The sequence below is a fragment of the Indicator indicator genome, chromosome 34 (genome assembly GCF_027791375.1).
Source record: "Indicator indicator isolate 239-I01 chromosome 34, UM_Iind_1.1, whole genome shotgun sequence".
NCBI classification, from domain to species: Eukaryota; Metazoa; Chordata; class Aves; order Piciformes; family Indicatoridae; genus Indicator; species Indicator indicator.
In genome coordinates, this window is record NC_072043.1 from 1,702,178 (window position 1) to 1,717,425 (window position 15,248).

General features: G+C 50.3%; 1 protein-coding gene across 1 annotated transcript; it reads right to left on the reverse strand.

The window, feature by feature from the left end:
* Nucleotides 1-10,755: 10,755 nt before the first annotated feature.
* PTS (6-pyruvoyltetrahydropterin synthase) lies at nt 10,756-14,497 on the reverse strand. The gene is made up of 6 exons (XM_054395700.1): nt 14,424-14,497; nt 13,353-13,432; nt 13,029-13,051; nt 12,138-12,194; nt 11,771-11,841; nt 10,756-11,012 (listed from the first exon to the last, which is right to left on the reverse strand). The coding sequence occupies exons 1-6, from the start codon at nt 14,495-14,497 to the stop codon at nt 10,871-10,873; spliced, it is 447 nt and encodes a 148-aa protein (XP_054251675.1). The 3' UTR covers nt 10,756-10,870.
* Between the last annotated feature and the right edge of the window lie 751 nt (nt 14,498-15,248).

The following is a 15,248-nucleotide window of genomic DNA, read 5'->3' on the forward strand; positions in this document are numbered from 1 at the left end:
ATCTGAGAGGAATTGCCCAAGTGAAGATGGTCAGAGGGCTGCAGAACCTCCTCTGTGGGGACAGGCTGAGAGAGTTGGGGCTGTTCAGCCTGGAGAAGAGAAGGCTCCAGGGAGACCTTAGAGCAGCCTTCCAGTACCTGAAGGGGCTCCAGGAGAGCTGGGGAGGGACTTTGGAGAAGGGCTGGGAGTGACAGGATGAGAGGAAATTGATTGAAGCTTGAGGAGGGCAGACTGAGACTGGAGATTGGGAAGAAATTCTTGGCAGTGAGGGTAGGGAGACACTGGAACAGGTTGCCCAGGGAGGCTGTGGATGTCCCCTCCCTGAAGGTGTTCAAGGTTGGATGAGGATCTGAGCAACCTGGGCTGGTGGGAGGTGTCCCTGCCTATGGCAGGGGGTTGGGACTGGATGATCTTGAAGGTCCCTTCCAACCCAACCCATTCTGTGAGTCTATGAAGTGGTGCTCCCCTAACACCAAGATGCTGTGCATCAGTGAAGTGTTGTGTAAGGGGGGGGGTGGTTCAGGGTTAGGGACATCATCCTTCTCTACCCTGCTTCCTCCAAGCAGGAGAGAGGCTGCCTTTGAACATCTCTGCAAGGATTTCCCCCTGCTGGCTTTTCACACTCTCTGGAATTGTTTGGCCTTTAACAAAAGCCTGGAGCAGGGCTGGAAACAGGACTGCAGATGCTGCTCCTCCTCCACCTTTCCAGAACATGAGCTTCTACAAGAGGATGCAACACATAACACAGGGCTCACCATGGAAAGGCAGCTCAAGAGATGCAGGCATGAAGAGACTGATTTCCAGGACATACTGACACAGAGAGCACCATTCCAACCCCCCTCAACTGCTCACCTCTTTATTTTCATCAGTTCACTCAGAGGCTAAGCAGGCAGAAGGAAGTAACCTCTAAGAGCAGGAGTCAAACCTCCCCTGGGGGTGTGTGCATGTAAGCTGGATGGGGAGGAAGAACTATTTGCATTTACCTCATCCAAACCAGAGTATAAATAGGCTTGGGAAGTGTGTGAGGCTCTCTCAGCTCCCAGCTGCTGGTGTTTTGTGAAGCAGAGGCAAAGTGGATGATGGCAACTTTCTTCTTCTGGGTGCAACTCCTCTTCCTTGGGACTCTAATCCTCCCAGCACACACACAGGGGGAAGAGAGATGTCCTTTGCTCCTGAATGCAACTGCAAGCAGTTCCACTCTGCAGGTGACACCTGGCACCTACCAGGCAAACACAACCTACCAAGGTAAGGCAGCTCCACCTGGAGCTCTGAGTTTTCACCCTGCACACAAATGCATCTCCCCTAACCCAGCTGTTTGCTTCAGTCTTGGGGTGCCCTTAAATCTATTTAAAATGTCTGAGGTCTAATGGCTGCTTTATTATTATTATTTTCATCGTTATTATTTTCATCATTATTATTTTCATTATCATCATTATTTTAATTGTTATTATTATCATCACCATTCAGCCAGCAGATAGGTAAGCAGCACTACTTTTTACCTCTTTGTTCCTGTATTTCATGTTCACATCTACAGGCTCAGTCCCAAATTCTCTTTCTTTCCTCAGACTCCTTTTTTTCCCCTCTCCCATCTACAGGCTCAGTCCCAAATTCTCCTTCCTTCCCCAGGGTCCTTTTTTGTTTTTTCCCTCCCTTAATCTTTTTTTTCCCCTCATTTTGCATAGAAGGGATCTGACTGCTTTGGAAACCACAGGATTTAGGGGCAATGTTTAGGTTTTTTTTGAGTGTGAATTCATTCCCTTTTCTCCTTCCTGAGAATTTGCCCTTCTCAGTGGCAATGGCTGCAAAAACAAAGGTGAAAAGGTTCCTTTGGTGCTGACAGATATGCAAGGTCAGTCACAGGGGGAGAAAAAAGAAACTGCTTTTAATACTTCAGAGGACATAGCTGCAAAGAAAAGAGCAGCCTGAGCCTGTTTCCCAGCTCTGACAACAAATCTCTCCTCACCTTGAGGTTCAGCAAGACCAAAATGCTGAGGAAAATAGTGGAGGAAAGACCTCTCCCTCCCTTCCTGCAAAGGAGAAGGTATTCTGCTGGTGTAAACTGGCACAGTTTCCATCAGATCTCACCCAGAGAGCAGTTTGCAGTTGGCTGGGGGTTTATTTTTGGGTGTTTTTAGTTTTGTTCACTGCTGTTATTCAATTGTTTGAGCACAGAACTCCAAGTTTGATGCTAACTACAGACTCACATCAGCTCCTGCAGCTCATGACTCTCTTAGCAGCTCTCATCTGAAACACTCCTGACCTGAAGGGTGCTAAGGGGCAGGAGGGTGATGGCACTGCAGGACGTTTAGCAGCCTGGGCTGGGAGGCAAAGCCTTGCCCCTGGCAAGCAGATCCTCTTGCTTCCTTTGCTCACTGCCTCTTGCTTCATTTCACTGTCCCAGCTTCTGCTTGCAACAAACCCAGCAGCACTGTGCAGATTAGTCACAGCTGTGACACAGCAACCCAGGGCAGAGATGTGGCAAAGAAAGGGAGGGGTCTGGGATGCTCAGCTATGGGCTAAAGGGAGGAACAAAAAGCTTGGCTCCTTCAGCTTTCCTACCTCTGCTGTTTGCATGGAATCCAGGAGAGATTACTTGCAAAGAGCAGGTCTGGTACCCACCATGGCAAGGGCTGAAGGTGGTGTCTGAGGAGTTCCTCCCAGGTGGTGTCTGAGGGGACAGATAAATATTCTTCCTCCTGTAGGGAAGGTTCAGGGAGGTCTGTAGTACATCACCTTCTCCCTGCATTCCTCTCACATAGAGAGGACTGAGAGCCCTGCAGGAGGTGGCTCTCGCAGCACAGCCCCCTCCCTGTGTCTGACTTCTCTCTTTCCAGTTACGGTGAATGACAGCAGGAACGGCACCAACGTGACCGAGTACTGGCTGCAAGCCTTATCCCCGCAAAACGACACCGTAGGAGAGTGGGAGGAGGGAGAGAGGAACAACTGCACCGCCAGCGGCACGGCGGTGCTGGGAGCCAACCAGACAACAGCAACGTGGAGATCCCCAGACAGCAACATATCTTCTGTGGAGATAAGGTAAGGCTGTACCCACAGACTGCATCAGGTTGGAAGGCAGCCTCAGAGGGCATCTTGTCCAATGCCCTGCAGTCAGCAGGGACACCTCCACCTAGAGCAGGCTGCCCAGGGCTACTCCACCTTTAAGTATCCAGTTGGGACAGAACTTGTCTGTGCAAACTCTTGGCAAGAGCCAGGCTCAAGAGCTCACCTCTGGAGCAGGGGTTGAAACAAACCTTCTCCAGGTTTGCTCTTGCAGATACCAGGGAAACATTTTCTGCAAAGCCATATTTAGAGGTCACCCCCAGGAAGAGACTCAGGGTTTAAAAGCTTGCTCACTTCAGCAAGGATGCAGATTAGCTCTGTGGCAGGCAATGCATTGAGCATCCCTCTGGTTTTCATTAACACTAATGGAGTTGCATCAGTGGGAAATATTTGTTTGAGGGAAACAGAGCCATCAGCCTGATTGGCCTTATCTGTGGGAGGGAAGAAGCCCATAGCTCATGACAGTTGAGCAGATGGGCACAGTCAGCTGCCACCCTCTCACAAGGCATTTCTGCTCTGGCCAGAGAAGGGCAGTGAAGCAGCCAAAGCAGAATGAGGGAGCAGCCTTTCAGATGTTAAAACTCCCCCACAAAGTCATGCCTGGCTGGAGGGCAGCAGAGGTGAGCTCAGGGTGACCTCACAGCTGCTGTCTCTTCATCTGCTTTGAATGTCTCCTTTGTATCTCTGCAGGTGCCTGCGTGGGGCACTTGGCTTCTCTTTGAATGGTTTCCCTCTCTTCTCTCTCCTCCCACAGGGCATACATCATCCTCAAGGACAGCTCCACCGAGTTCATGACCAGGACTCTGAGCCAAGGTAAATAAGCTTCAGCTAGGCAGTTCAGACTGCAGGGTGAAGGACTCACACCAAGCAAGGGCTTCATTTGTGCTCTGCTGTTTTGGAAGGCAGGCAAGCTGGGCTCATGTACCCTCGCTTAAAGGATGTGTGTCTCTCCCCTCCAACAGTCAGGCAAAAATCACTACAGCTAGCTACAGGTGTTTTTTTTCAGGTTATAAGGTTGACCTTGAAGCCTTCCTTTTTCCTTTAAGGGGTATGAAAGAGCTCCAAAGGAGAGGACAGGTGTCTTCTGCAGGGACTGGCACAGGCTTCATCCCCCTCCTCACACTGCCATGCAGATGAAAAGTGGAAACTGTGGCTTTGCCATCAATGTTTCTGGTACTCCAGAGAATTCCCTACCACGCAGGAGCCTCGAGGGAGTTGGTATCAGATACATTCACAGATTCCCAGATTGCACTGGGTAGGAAGGGAGCCTCAAAGGGCATCTTGTCCAACCCCCCTGCACTCAGCAGGGACACCTCCAGCTAGAGCAGGCTGCACACCAAGGCTGATCTTGAATGTCTCCAGGGATGGGACGTCAAGCACACCCCTGGGCAGCCTTTTCCAGGGGTGTCTGACCTAACTCTGCCCTGCTCCAGTTTCAAACCATTGATTCTCATCCTATCACTCCAAGCCCTTCTAAACAGTCCCTCCCCAGCCTTCCTGTAGGTCACCTTTAGACATTCACTTCCCCTGACATGGCTTTGCCCACTCACTTGTGAGAAATCAGAGGCAAACACAACCTCCTGGAGCAGGGCAGTAACTCAGCTGAGCCTCTCCACTTCTGATCAGTCCCTGGGGGGGTTTCCTTCCATTTCAGACACAACCACAGTATCACCATCCACCAGCCCCAACTCTGTCTCCATGGTTCAGAGTAGCTCCTGCTTGGTGGCTGTCATCCAGTTGCTGCTGTTCCATGTCACATGGAAACTCCTCTCCTAGAAGTCTGGAAGAGAAGCCAGCCCAGCTGTGCTCCTCCTGCTTCGTGGTGCACAGGGGGGAGGGCAGGCAGCTGATCTACTCAGGACAACTCTTCACTTCTTCTGTGTGCTGGGATGATAACTGCACTTCTACAGGAAATTATAAAGGGCTGTTTGACCACAGAGCTGATCCTCCCCTTCCTCCCCTCACCCAGGGCCAGCAAGATGAAATGTGTGGTAGCAAGCCAGGTCCAGCTTTTCAGCTAGAAGAGCATAAGAGTCAAAAGCAGGCTCCCTCTGGCAGGGGAATGCTGCAGGAGTTCCTCTCTCATCACCTGGGGTTCTGTGAAGCATACAAACCCCCCCAGCAAGTATGAAAATACTTGGGGGAAAAGGTCCTCTTCTCAGCAGGGTGCCAGGAGCTGCTCTGGTAGAGAGGCTCAAGAGGAGGTCTGCTTTGGGCTGTGCAGCCTGGGACCTGCTCTGCCAGCTCCCATGTGTGTGTGCACCTCAGTGACACTCCAGCAGAGCTCCCCACTTTGTGTTCACCCCAAAAGTTGAAAGCAGAATCGAGACTGGGAGGGGAAATGTAGGATCCACATACCTCAGCCTGGCTGAAACCTCCAGTGCAAGGACAAAGAATTGTGGCCACCAAGCTGGAGAGGAGACACCACCCCCTCCAGGATGAGCTGGAGATCCTCCTGGTGTCCTCCACCAAAGCCCAGGCCTTGGGAATTTATGCTCCATATTATTTGGTCCAGCATCCCCCTCAATTTTATTATTTCAGTGGATTCCTGATGAAGTTTCTCTGGTTTTCTTCTGGCTTTCTGGGTAATTTTTTGTTTGTTTGTGCTTTTAATCAATGGGCCAATGAATGTCTTGATTTTATTATTTTTATATGGATAGTGTTTTTTTAGGGATTTTCAAACTTCTGGAAAGTAATTTTTTTTTTCTTAAAGGAATAAATTAATAAAGAAAATGAATAAAGAAAATAAAGAAAGAAATAAGAGTTGGCTCTTGCCCCTAACATTGTTGCCTGGCTTCATTAGGATGCGGCAGGGGGAAAGGGGTTGAAATTATTCTGAATATTGGAAAATGTTTGGCTTTGACCCTACAGACGAGCAGAGAAAGACACAAATCAAGGACAAGGTGAGGACTGCAATCCTGCACAGGGGCGGGCAGGCAGGCAGCTTTTTGGTGGGTAGAGCCAGAAAGACCTGCCCCTCTCATCATCATCATCATCTTGATGCCTCTTCAGGAGGCTGAGCTCCACACCCTAAGAGCATTTCAGTGGTCATGGATCACAGATGTGGCTTTAACCCTGCCTTACTAGCCCAGAGTTTGTGATGTCCATAAAAATCAGCCTTTATTTCTGCAGAATAAATTCTACCTGCCAAGTGATGAAAGCTTTATCCTGGAGCCTGGCAGTAGAGGAGCCTTCAAGTCCCTGAGGAAAAAGAAAAACACAGGAGCTGGGCAAAACAGGAACAAAATTGTCTCTGCCCATCTGTACTTCCCGTTCAGACACCAGGTGTGATGAATTATCTGAAATATTAACAGCCAAAACTGGACAGTTGGGATTAATGCCTCAATGAAGATGTGATTAAGACCTTGATAACCTTCAGAGGTCCCTTCCACTCCCTACTATTCTAGCACTCTGTGATTCTCTGGCTCTTATTTGTTACAAACCACACCATCAAACCTGAATTGCTTCACAGATCTGCTTTTGTCACCCCAATTTCCCAACAGCTGCTCCAGCATCAGATCCCTCCAGACTGCTGGCTCCAGAGATCAAGTCCCCTTCTCCCTCTGAGCCCTTCCTCTCCCTGCTAAAGCTAGTTTTGCTCTAAAGTGGGAGCACCTCTCTGCTCCTAGTCTGTCTCTAGGGCTAGGCTCTAGCAGTTGCTCTATCACTCCCCAGCAGAGAAGGGGAGTCAAGCAAAAGAGGAGACTGAAATGAAAATGGATTTAGTAAAGCAGCAAAGCTGCCACCATTACCCATCCCAGGTACACAAAATGATACTCAGCCCAGTGAAGGCACAGCAAAGAGCAAAGCAGCCCTCAGGAGGAAGGTGGGCAGAAAACACCCAGCTGCAGTGAAACTTTTCCCCCTTTATACTGAGACCTTTATGGGATGGGATACACCTGGAGCCAGCTTGGGGTTGGCCAGATTGCCAACAGCCTGCAGGCAATGGCTGGGCCAGCAAAGCCTTGCTCAACTCCATTGCTTGTTCAAAGTTTGTCTAACTCCAAAAGCCATGATTTGCATCAAAGAACATTAATCCCTACCTCTCCTATCCTCCAGCTTCTCAATGCCAGTGTAAGCTCTGACTTGCTCCATGCTCATTTTCACTGATTTTCCTCTTAGCTGGTAGGTTGTGGAGTGATTGCTTTGCAAAGTCAGAAGTCCCAAGCACAATTAAATTTGCACCACCTGGTGCCTGGAGCTCTGCATTCATGGAATGTTTCTGCAGAGTTTAGTAGAAATACCTTCTCAGGGGCCTGCTGTGAGACTGGCAGCAGGGTTAATTGTCAGAGCTCTGAACACCTCCTATGTCCTACCTTCTGCTGCTGCAGTGCACAACACCCAACAAAATTCTAGTTAGTGCTGCAACCTCCCTGCAATTTACACCTCACTGCTGACAGGTCCACCTCGTAAGATTACAGCTCTTTGCTTTGAATAATAGATCTGAAATTCCTCTTCCAAACATCTTTCTGGCCACTCCAACTCCTGAGAACGACCTCTGAGCACTGGACGTTCAGAGCAAGGCAGTTCACCCCCTCCGGAGAGGTGAATGGCTGCTGGCTTTGACAAGCCTCACCAGTGACATTCTCATGACCTTTTCACTCGTGCAGCAGTGAAAATCAGCACTTCCTTTGACATCCCTACCTAATTTCCCTCGTAAATTCTAGTTCACCAACAGAACCAGGGAGGAAAAAAAAAAAAGGAGAGTGCAAAGCGTGCTGCATGCTGAGGGGGAAGTTGAACCCAGCACAGGGGAATTCCTTTTGCTTCAAGCAGAAAGGGAAATGAAGGTGAGCCCTGCAACACCCAAGAAGCTCCTACCAGTGGGTTAGAGATACTGCTGACACTAACACTTGTAAAACTGCTGTGGAGAATAATCATAAAAGCCAAACGCCATAGGTGTCAATAACTCTGAGAAGAGAACCAGTGTCACCTCAGTTACCAACTGAAGTGCAAGCAGAGCAAAACCTTCCTTGGATTTGGAGAGAAACAGATTCATAAAATGGGTTGGGTTGGAAGGGACCTCACTGGGAAGAATTTCTTCCCATCCCTGTCTCTGTCCCAGAGTTCCCAGGGGTCTGACTTGCTGACTGACATCTTCCTGGCTGTTCCCTGCATGTTCTTCATTTCCCAGGGCTACTGCTTTGGGTGGGTGTCTGCAGAGACACAGGAGAGAGACTGGAGGAAGCCTGGGGGCTCTCAAGCACAGTTCCCAGTCATGTATCAAACTCCTTTAAAGCTCATTGGGATGTTTGCTCCAGCCCTGGCTCCAATTACCAGAAGCCTCTGGGTGTGCAACTGGGAGGCAAATCAGATGCAGGGCAGGGAAAGTGAAGCCAGTGAAGAGCAAAAGGAGGAGGGTAAGGAGCATTTGGTGGCTCTCTGCCTGCAAGGAGCATTTATTTGTTCTGTGTGCTCAAGGAGGCTGTGTGATGATAACACACAGGTACAATGGGAGCTGCTATCTGGGCAGAGCCTTGGGCTGGGCATTCTCAGGGTTGTGTGCATTGCCCACTCCTGTATGCTTTTTATTGGGGTGGGTGTGGGTGTCTGTAAGCCATTTAGATGGGAGGGAACCAGGCTCTTGCTGTACCAGGAGTGGGTTTGGTTTGTTTAGACACTGCTCTCTTTCTAGAAGGATTGGCTCTGATCTTCTGTGTGCATCCACACAGCTGTAGGACCTAGGTGGTCTCTGCCCTATGTTGCTCCTACAAAACTCACAAGTTCAGCAAAATACTTAAACCTCCTGAGCCAGATTCTGTGGTGGAGTGGCTCCATGATTGCCTTTGGGGTAAAAAAAGGAAAGATACAGGCAGCTGCCCTGGTGGCATGGCCAGATAACGTGGGGTTGGACTTGATGATCTTGGAGGTCTCTTCCAACCCTGTTGATTCTGTGATTCTGTTTTCTCGTCTCTTGGGAAGGGACTTTTGACAAGGGCTTGGAATGATAGGATGGATTGAAGCCTGAAGAGGGCAGATTGAGGCTAGAGAATAGGAAGAAATTCTTTCCAGTGAGGGTGGGGAGACACTGGCACAGGTTGCCCAGGGAGGCTGTGGATGCCTGGAGGTGTTCAAGGCCAGGCTGGATGAGGCCTTGAGCAACCTGGGCTGGTGGGAGGTGTCCCTGCCCATGGCAGGGGGTTGGAACTGGATGATCTTGAAGGTCCCTTCCAACCCAACCCCTTCTATAAATCTCTTTCCAGATCTGCTGCCATTCAGATCTGGAGAGATGAGAATGAAGGACATGGCCACATCCCCAGCATGCAACACAGCAATAAATACAAATGGCCAAGCTGCTGCAGGACCTTGTCAGGGCTATGTTGCACTGCAGTTAAAGATCAGGAGTTTGGGCCATTTTTATTTTCTGACTTCAAAGCTTTTAATAGCAAAGGGACTGTGCTTTATAGACAGAATCATTTATTTGCTTCTCCTTTTTTTGTGTGTGTGTGGACAATGTCAACAGCTAAATTACTCTTCTGATAAAGACACCACATGGTATGTTTTAGTCACCATGACTCACTGGAGACACCAAATGCTTTGTGAAGCAGCAGCAGCAGCTATCAGCCAGTATGATTTACATCATCCTAGCAAACTGGAATGGCACATCTCATTAGTGAGCTCAGAGCAGCAGCAGCAGCAGCATTCAGATAAACAGCAAAACCTCCCTGGCCAGAAGCCACACTGAAAAAAAAAAAAAAGCTGCCTGGTTTTACATCATCAGGACAAATAAGGGAGGAGAAGGGGTAATAATGTGGCAATAATTTGTCTTCACCTGATGCACTGAGCACTTTCTGTTTGTGTGACACCGGGATGAACCTTCAGCCAATTATCCCCCACAGCATTACAATTAAGAGGGGAAAAAAATAAACCCCAGACCAATGCTGGAGCTCCCACAGCTGAGGTCTTGTTCAGGCATGGATGGAATACTCCTCACCTCCAGCCTTTTCTTTCTATTCCCTTTTAGAAGCTCACCCAGAAAGTCTGAGCAAAGATGTAGTGATAGGATGAGGAGCAATGGTTTGAAGCTGGAGCAGGGGAGATTTAGGCTGGACATCAGGAGGAAGTTCTGCACCATGAGGGTGGGGAGACACTGGGACAGGTTGCCAAGGGAGGTGGTGGAGGCTCCATCCCTGGACACATTCAAGCTCAGACTTGCTGGGGCCCTGAGCAACCTGCTCTAGTTGGAGATGTCCCTGCTCCCTTCAAGGACAAGCTGACCTTTGAGGGTTTTTGTTGGTTTTTTTTTTTGTTTGGTTGGTTGTTGTTGTTTTTTTTTTTTTTAATTGGGAATTGCTCTGTGAACAACCACAGCACCTCACACAGAGAAAGCCACAGGAAGAAATGAGCCTGTAGGAGGAGTGGGGAAAAAAGAACAAAAAAAGAGGATCAGGTAGTTCTAATTTTCAATAATGATTCTCTGTTAGATCAAGAAGAAAACCCCCAAAGCCAGGTTACTAAAAATCATAAATCCAACATTTCATTAGAGGAAATTCAAAGCCTTTTGTGACCAGAGCCCATCCATTTTGCCAGGCTCTGGTCTCTCCAGAAAGCTGCTGCCTTTCCAATTGGCAATTTCATCTCAGCTTGGTGATCTGAGTTTGCACAGGGAATGTCTGGAGAACAAGCAGAGGAATCAACACATTCTGAGAACCCAACCTGCTGGATTGCTGCAAGAATCCTTCTGAAATATCTGCATTTGTTCCTATCTAACACACAGCCAGGGCCTAGGTGTAGGAAACACAGTGAGCAGGGTTGAATTGATGCACAGATTGGATTGTGCAGCAGAGTTTCTGCCCAGCTGAGGCTTATTTCACTTCTCAGAGATGGTTTCTTCTCCTTTATAAACAACAATGTTCTGGTCTGTTTCACAGACTTTGACTTTATAAAGAATTCCCATGGGCAGCAGCTTCTTGAGGTTTTCCCAGATGAATACTGCAACGTTCTCTGTGGTGCTAAGAATGAAACAAGAGCAGGTTCAGAACCGACAGCACCGATATCCGAGGAAGCTGCATCCAGAGGGGGCCAGGGGGAGGATGCTGAAGGCCACAGGGAGCCACATGGGCAGGTTTCACACAATCACACCCTGGAGCCAGCAAGCAGGGACAAAACAAGGTCTAATTAACAGCCCATAGCTGCCTCCCCAGGCTGTCCAAGGAGCAGCCTCAGGTTTCAAGTGCCAGTCTGCAAAAGGCTGCTCAGGGGCAAACAGGCTTCGCCTTCCTGCCTCCCTTGGTAGGTGCTTTGGCCAATAGAGCAAGAGATCCTCCTAGCAGATGAATCATTTCATCATTTCAAAGCCAGCTGAAGCCTGAGTGAGGAACTGCAACAGGCTGCCCAGGGAGGTGGTGGAGTCCCCAATCCTGGAGGGGTTCAAGAAACCTGTGGCCATGGCACTCGGGGACAGGGTTTGGTGGTCATGGTGGTATGGGGTTGATGGTTGGGCTCAATGCCCTTAGAGGGCTTTTCCAACCAAGTAATCCTGTGATTCTACAACAGGAACTGCCCCAGCAGGCCTGCCCCCAGGCTGGCAGAGTGAGGCAGGCTCCATGGCAGCAGGGCTGGAAGGCAGGCAGGGCATGCAGCACAGGTGTGTGCCACAGCTCTTTACCACACACAGCTCTCGAGGCCTCCTCTTTCAGATGCAAGACTGAACCCTGGAGACTCTTCCTTAACCCTGAGAGCAATGCCACAAGGAGACCACACCACCCACCTCACCACCTCAGCAAAGTATGGCACATCCTTGTCCAGGTTCTTGTGGTCAAGTGGTTCCATGATGGCCTCCTGGAAAAAGAAAGCAGCAACAATCTTGTCTCAGTGGCACAGGGGTCTTGAAGTTCAACTTACCATGCATGTGGGGCTGGAGCAAGGCAAAAGTATTTTAGAAGAGCATTAAGAGCTCTCCATCCACCTGTACTGCCTCACACCACACTGCTAAAGCATTTAATCTTAGATTATTCCTGGATTTCTTCTTTATTTCCTACCATCTTCAGCTCATCAGGGCTTCACCCTGCTACTAGACAAAGTCCTCAGCTCTAAGCAATTCTCCCAGGGGATGTGTAGCAGAGCAGTGCCATTACCTGCATGTACTCTTTCAGGTCTGTCAGGTTTATAACCATTCCTGAGACTGAGTCAATCTGCAGGGGAAACAGAAGGCAGATCAGTAGCCAAGCTACACGTGCAAGGCTCTCATGAGCCTGTACCAATCAGACTGTGAATATCTAACTATGTGTGCTCAGGACACCTGAGCCACAAGGAAAACAGTTTTCCACCTCCACACTCTGGTTTCAGCTCCACTCCTGTGATGTTTACAAAGGCTACATACAGTTTATAATAGATTGAAGCTTGAGGAGGGCAGATTTAGACTGCAGATTAGGAAGAAATTCTTGACAGTGAGGGTGGAAAGACACTGGAACAGGTTGCCCAGAGAGGTTGTGGATGCCTCCTCCAAGGCCAGGCTGGATGAGGCCTTGAGCAACCTGGGCTAGTGGCAGATGTCCCTGCCCATGGCTAAAGGGTCTTGAAGTTCAACCTGCTATGCATGGCAGGGAGGTTGGGACTAGTTGATCTTTAAGGTCCCTTCCAACACAAACCATTCCTAACCTCCAGTCTCAATCTGCCCTCCTTAAGCTTCAATCCATTCCCTCTCATCCCGTCACTCCAAGCCCTTCTCAAAAGTCCCTCCCCAGCTCTTCTGGAGCCCCTCCAGGTACTGGAAGGCTGCTCTAAGATCTCCCTGGAGCCTTCTCTTCCCCAGGCTGACAATCCCCAGCTCTCTCAGCCTGTCCCATGGTCACCTGCAAACCTTTGTCAGAGGCAAAGGGAATGGGAGAGTGATTATGGAAAATCTTCTCTAGTGATGTGCACAGAGCTCCCACAAACACCCTGGGAAATTGAACTTTAGTACTGTGGGAGACTGGGACCCACCCATTCTGCCACCATAAGAGTAGAAAAGTACTGCTCACACTCACCTCTCCTCTCACAGTGACTGTCACTGAAACCAAGAAAACACCAAGGTCAGCACCACACCATGACACCAGCAACCTAACAACAAAGTACAGCCTGGGACAGAAGACCCTGACGTTCTGTGAGGCACACAGAATGCTTCAGATTAGAAGGGACCTTTAAAGACCACCCAGTCCAAAGCCCCTGCAGCAAACAGGGACACCTTCAACTAGCTCAAGCTGCACACAATGGACCCAGCTCCACATGGGTTACTCCACATTCAATCCAGCCTGCTCCAGAGCAGCCTCTATCCACCACAACCTGTGTCAGCACAGCAGCCAACCTCTTACCTTTGTAGTTGTGTCCGTGGCCGTTTGGGTTGTTGCATTTCCCAAACAGCTTCAGGTTTTCTTCATCACTCAGTGATTTACTGTGAGAAACACAGAGGTGGCATTTCAGGATCCACTGCAGATGTTCAGGACTTTGCTGCTTTCCATCTCAATTCGCTCTGCCAAATTTAACTTGGGCTCCTTGGTAAGATCATTGAGTCCAAACATCATCCCAACCCCACCATGGCCACAGGTTTCTTGAACACCTCCAGGGATTGGGACTCCACCACCTCCCTGAGCAGCCTGTGCCAATCCCTGACCACTCTTGCAGCAAAGAAGTTGTTCCTCATTTCCAACCTAACCCTCCCCTGGCACAACTTCAGGCTATTTCCTCTCATTCTATCACCTGATACTTGGGACACCAACCCCAACCTCACCCCAACATCCCTTCAGGTAGCTGTAAGGAGCAATTTTATCTATTATTATGCATGTTATTAGTGCATTATTAGGCATATTTATTATTACGCATAAAGCATGCACACTGTTATTTATTACTTAAAAAGCTCAGGGAGCTTTTCCGAGAAGGACAAAGGATAACTTTCCTCTTTGAATCTCTCCTTGGAAGAAATTCAAGTGGCTACTCCATGGAGTACTTCAAGCCATGGCACTCTTTAGGCATAAGTAAGGGCACAGTGAGCTGCTTACGAACTGGAAGCATAAATTCACAGATTCATAGAATGGTTTGGGCTGGAAAGGACCTTAAAGACCATCCAGTTCCAACCCCCCACGGCAACCAAATCGGTGCCATTTAAACGCAACCCTTTAGCTATCCTCAATCCCACCTCAGCGCCTATGTCTGGGCTGGCTGCCGCAGGAAATGGGCAGAAGGAGGAGCGAGAAGCACTGGACAGGAGGCACCGCGCATCCCCCGCCCCGGCAGTGGCCACTCGTAGGACGCGGATGCTCCCCAGCCCCCTGCGAGGCCCCGGTGCCGTTCCCGGACTCCCAGCGCCGGCGGCGTGGGGGGAAGCGGGGCAGCGCGGGCGCCTCCCGGGGCGGCGGGGCGGGGCGGGGCGTGCCGGGGCCGCTCACCTGTGCAGCCGGTGGCAGGCGCTGAAGGTGACGGTGCGGGAGATCCGCGCCAGCCGCGCTGCGGGCGGTGCCATGGCCGGGCGGTGCTTGCGCGCCGGCGTGAGCTGCTCCATCCGGGCGCCGGCGGCCAGTGGCGGCTCCGCAGCGCCACCGCGCGGGACCGGGGCTGAGCGGCTGCCGCTGCCCGCCGCCAGCCGGGGCGCGGGGCTGTGCTCCGCTGGCGGCGGGGCTCGGCTGCTCGGGCAGCTCGCCCCGGTCGCCCTCGCCTTGCCCAGGCTTTGGGCATTGCAGCAGCTCGGCTGCGCCTGCTCACAGAAGCACAGAATTGTTTGGGTTGGAAAACTCCTCTAAGGGAATCGAGTCCAACTATCGACCCAACCCCCCCGTGGCCATCAAACCATGTCCGGGAACACACATCACAGGCAGGAGGTAGGACTAGGTGCTGTTGGAGAACAGCTTGATAAATACCACATGGACTTTGCACTGTTGTAGTACAGTGCTCTGGGTGCTTGCAATTAACAGAACACGAACCTCTGACAGCACCTGTCCCCTTCCCACCTCATCAAGACAAAAAGAGTTTAAAAGAGCAGCAGCTGTGGTGACAGAACTCTGCCTGCCACCATTAAGCTCGCACTTAGCATCGTTCAGCTTCCATTCTTGGGGACATGACCTCACTGGGGGTTATTCCCCAGCAACTCCGCTGCTGACATGAAAGTCAGGGAGAGGGGAGCTGGAGGAGGCAGCCGGTTGGCAGAGCTGGAGCACCAGCAGTGGGAGATGTTTGCCATCTGCCGGCTTTGTGAGAGCAGCTTTGGCATGAGCTTC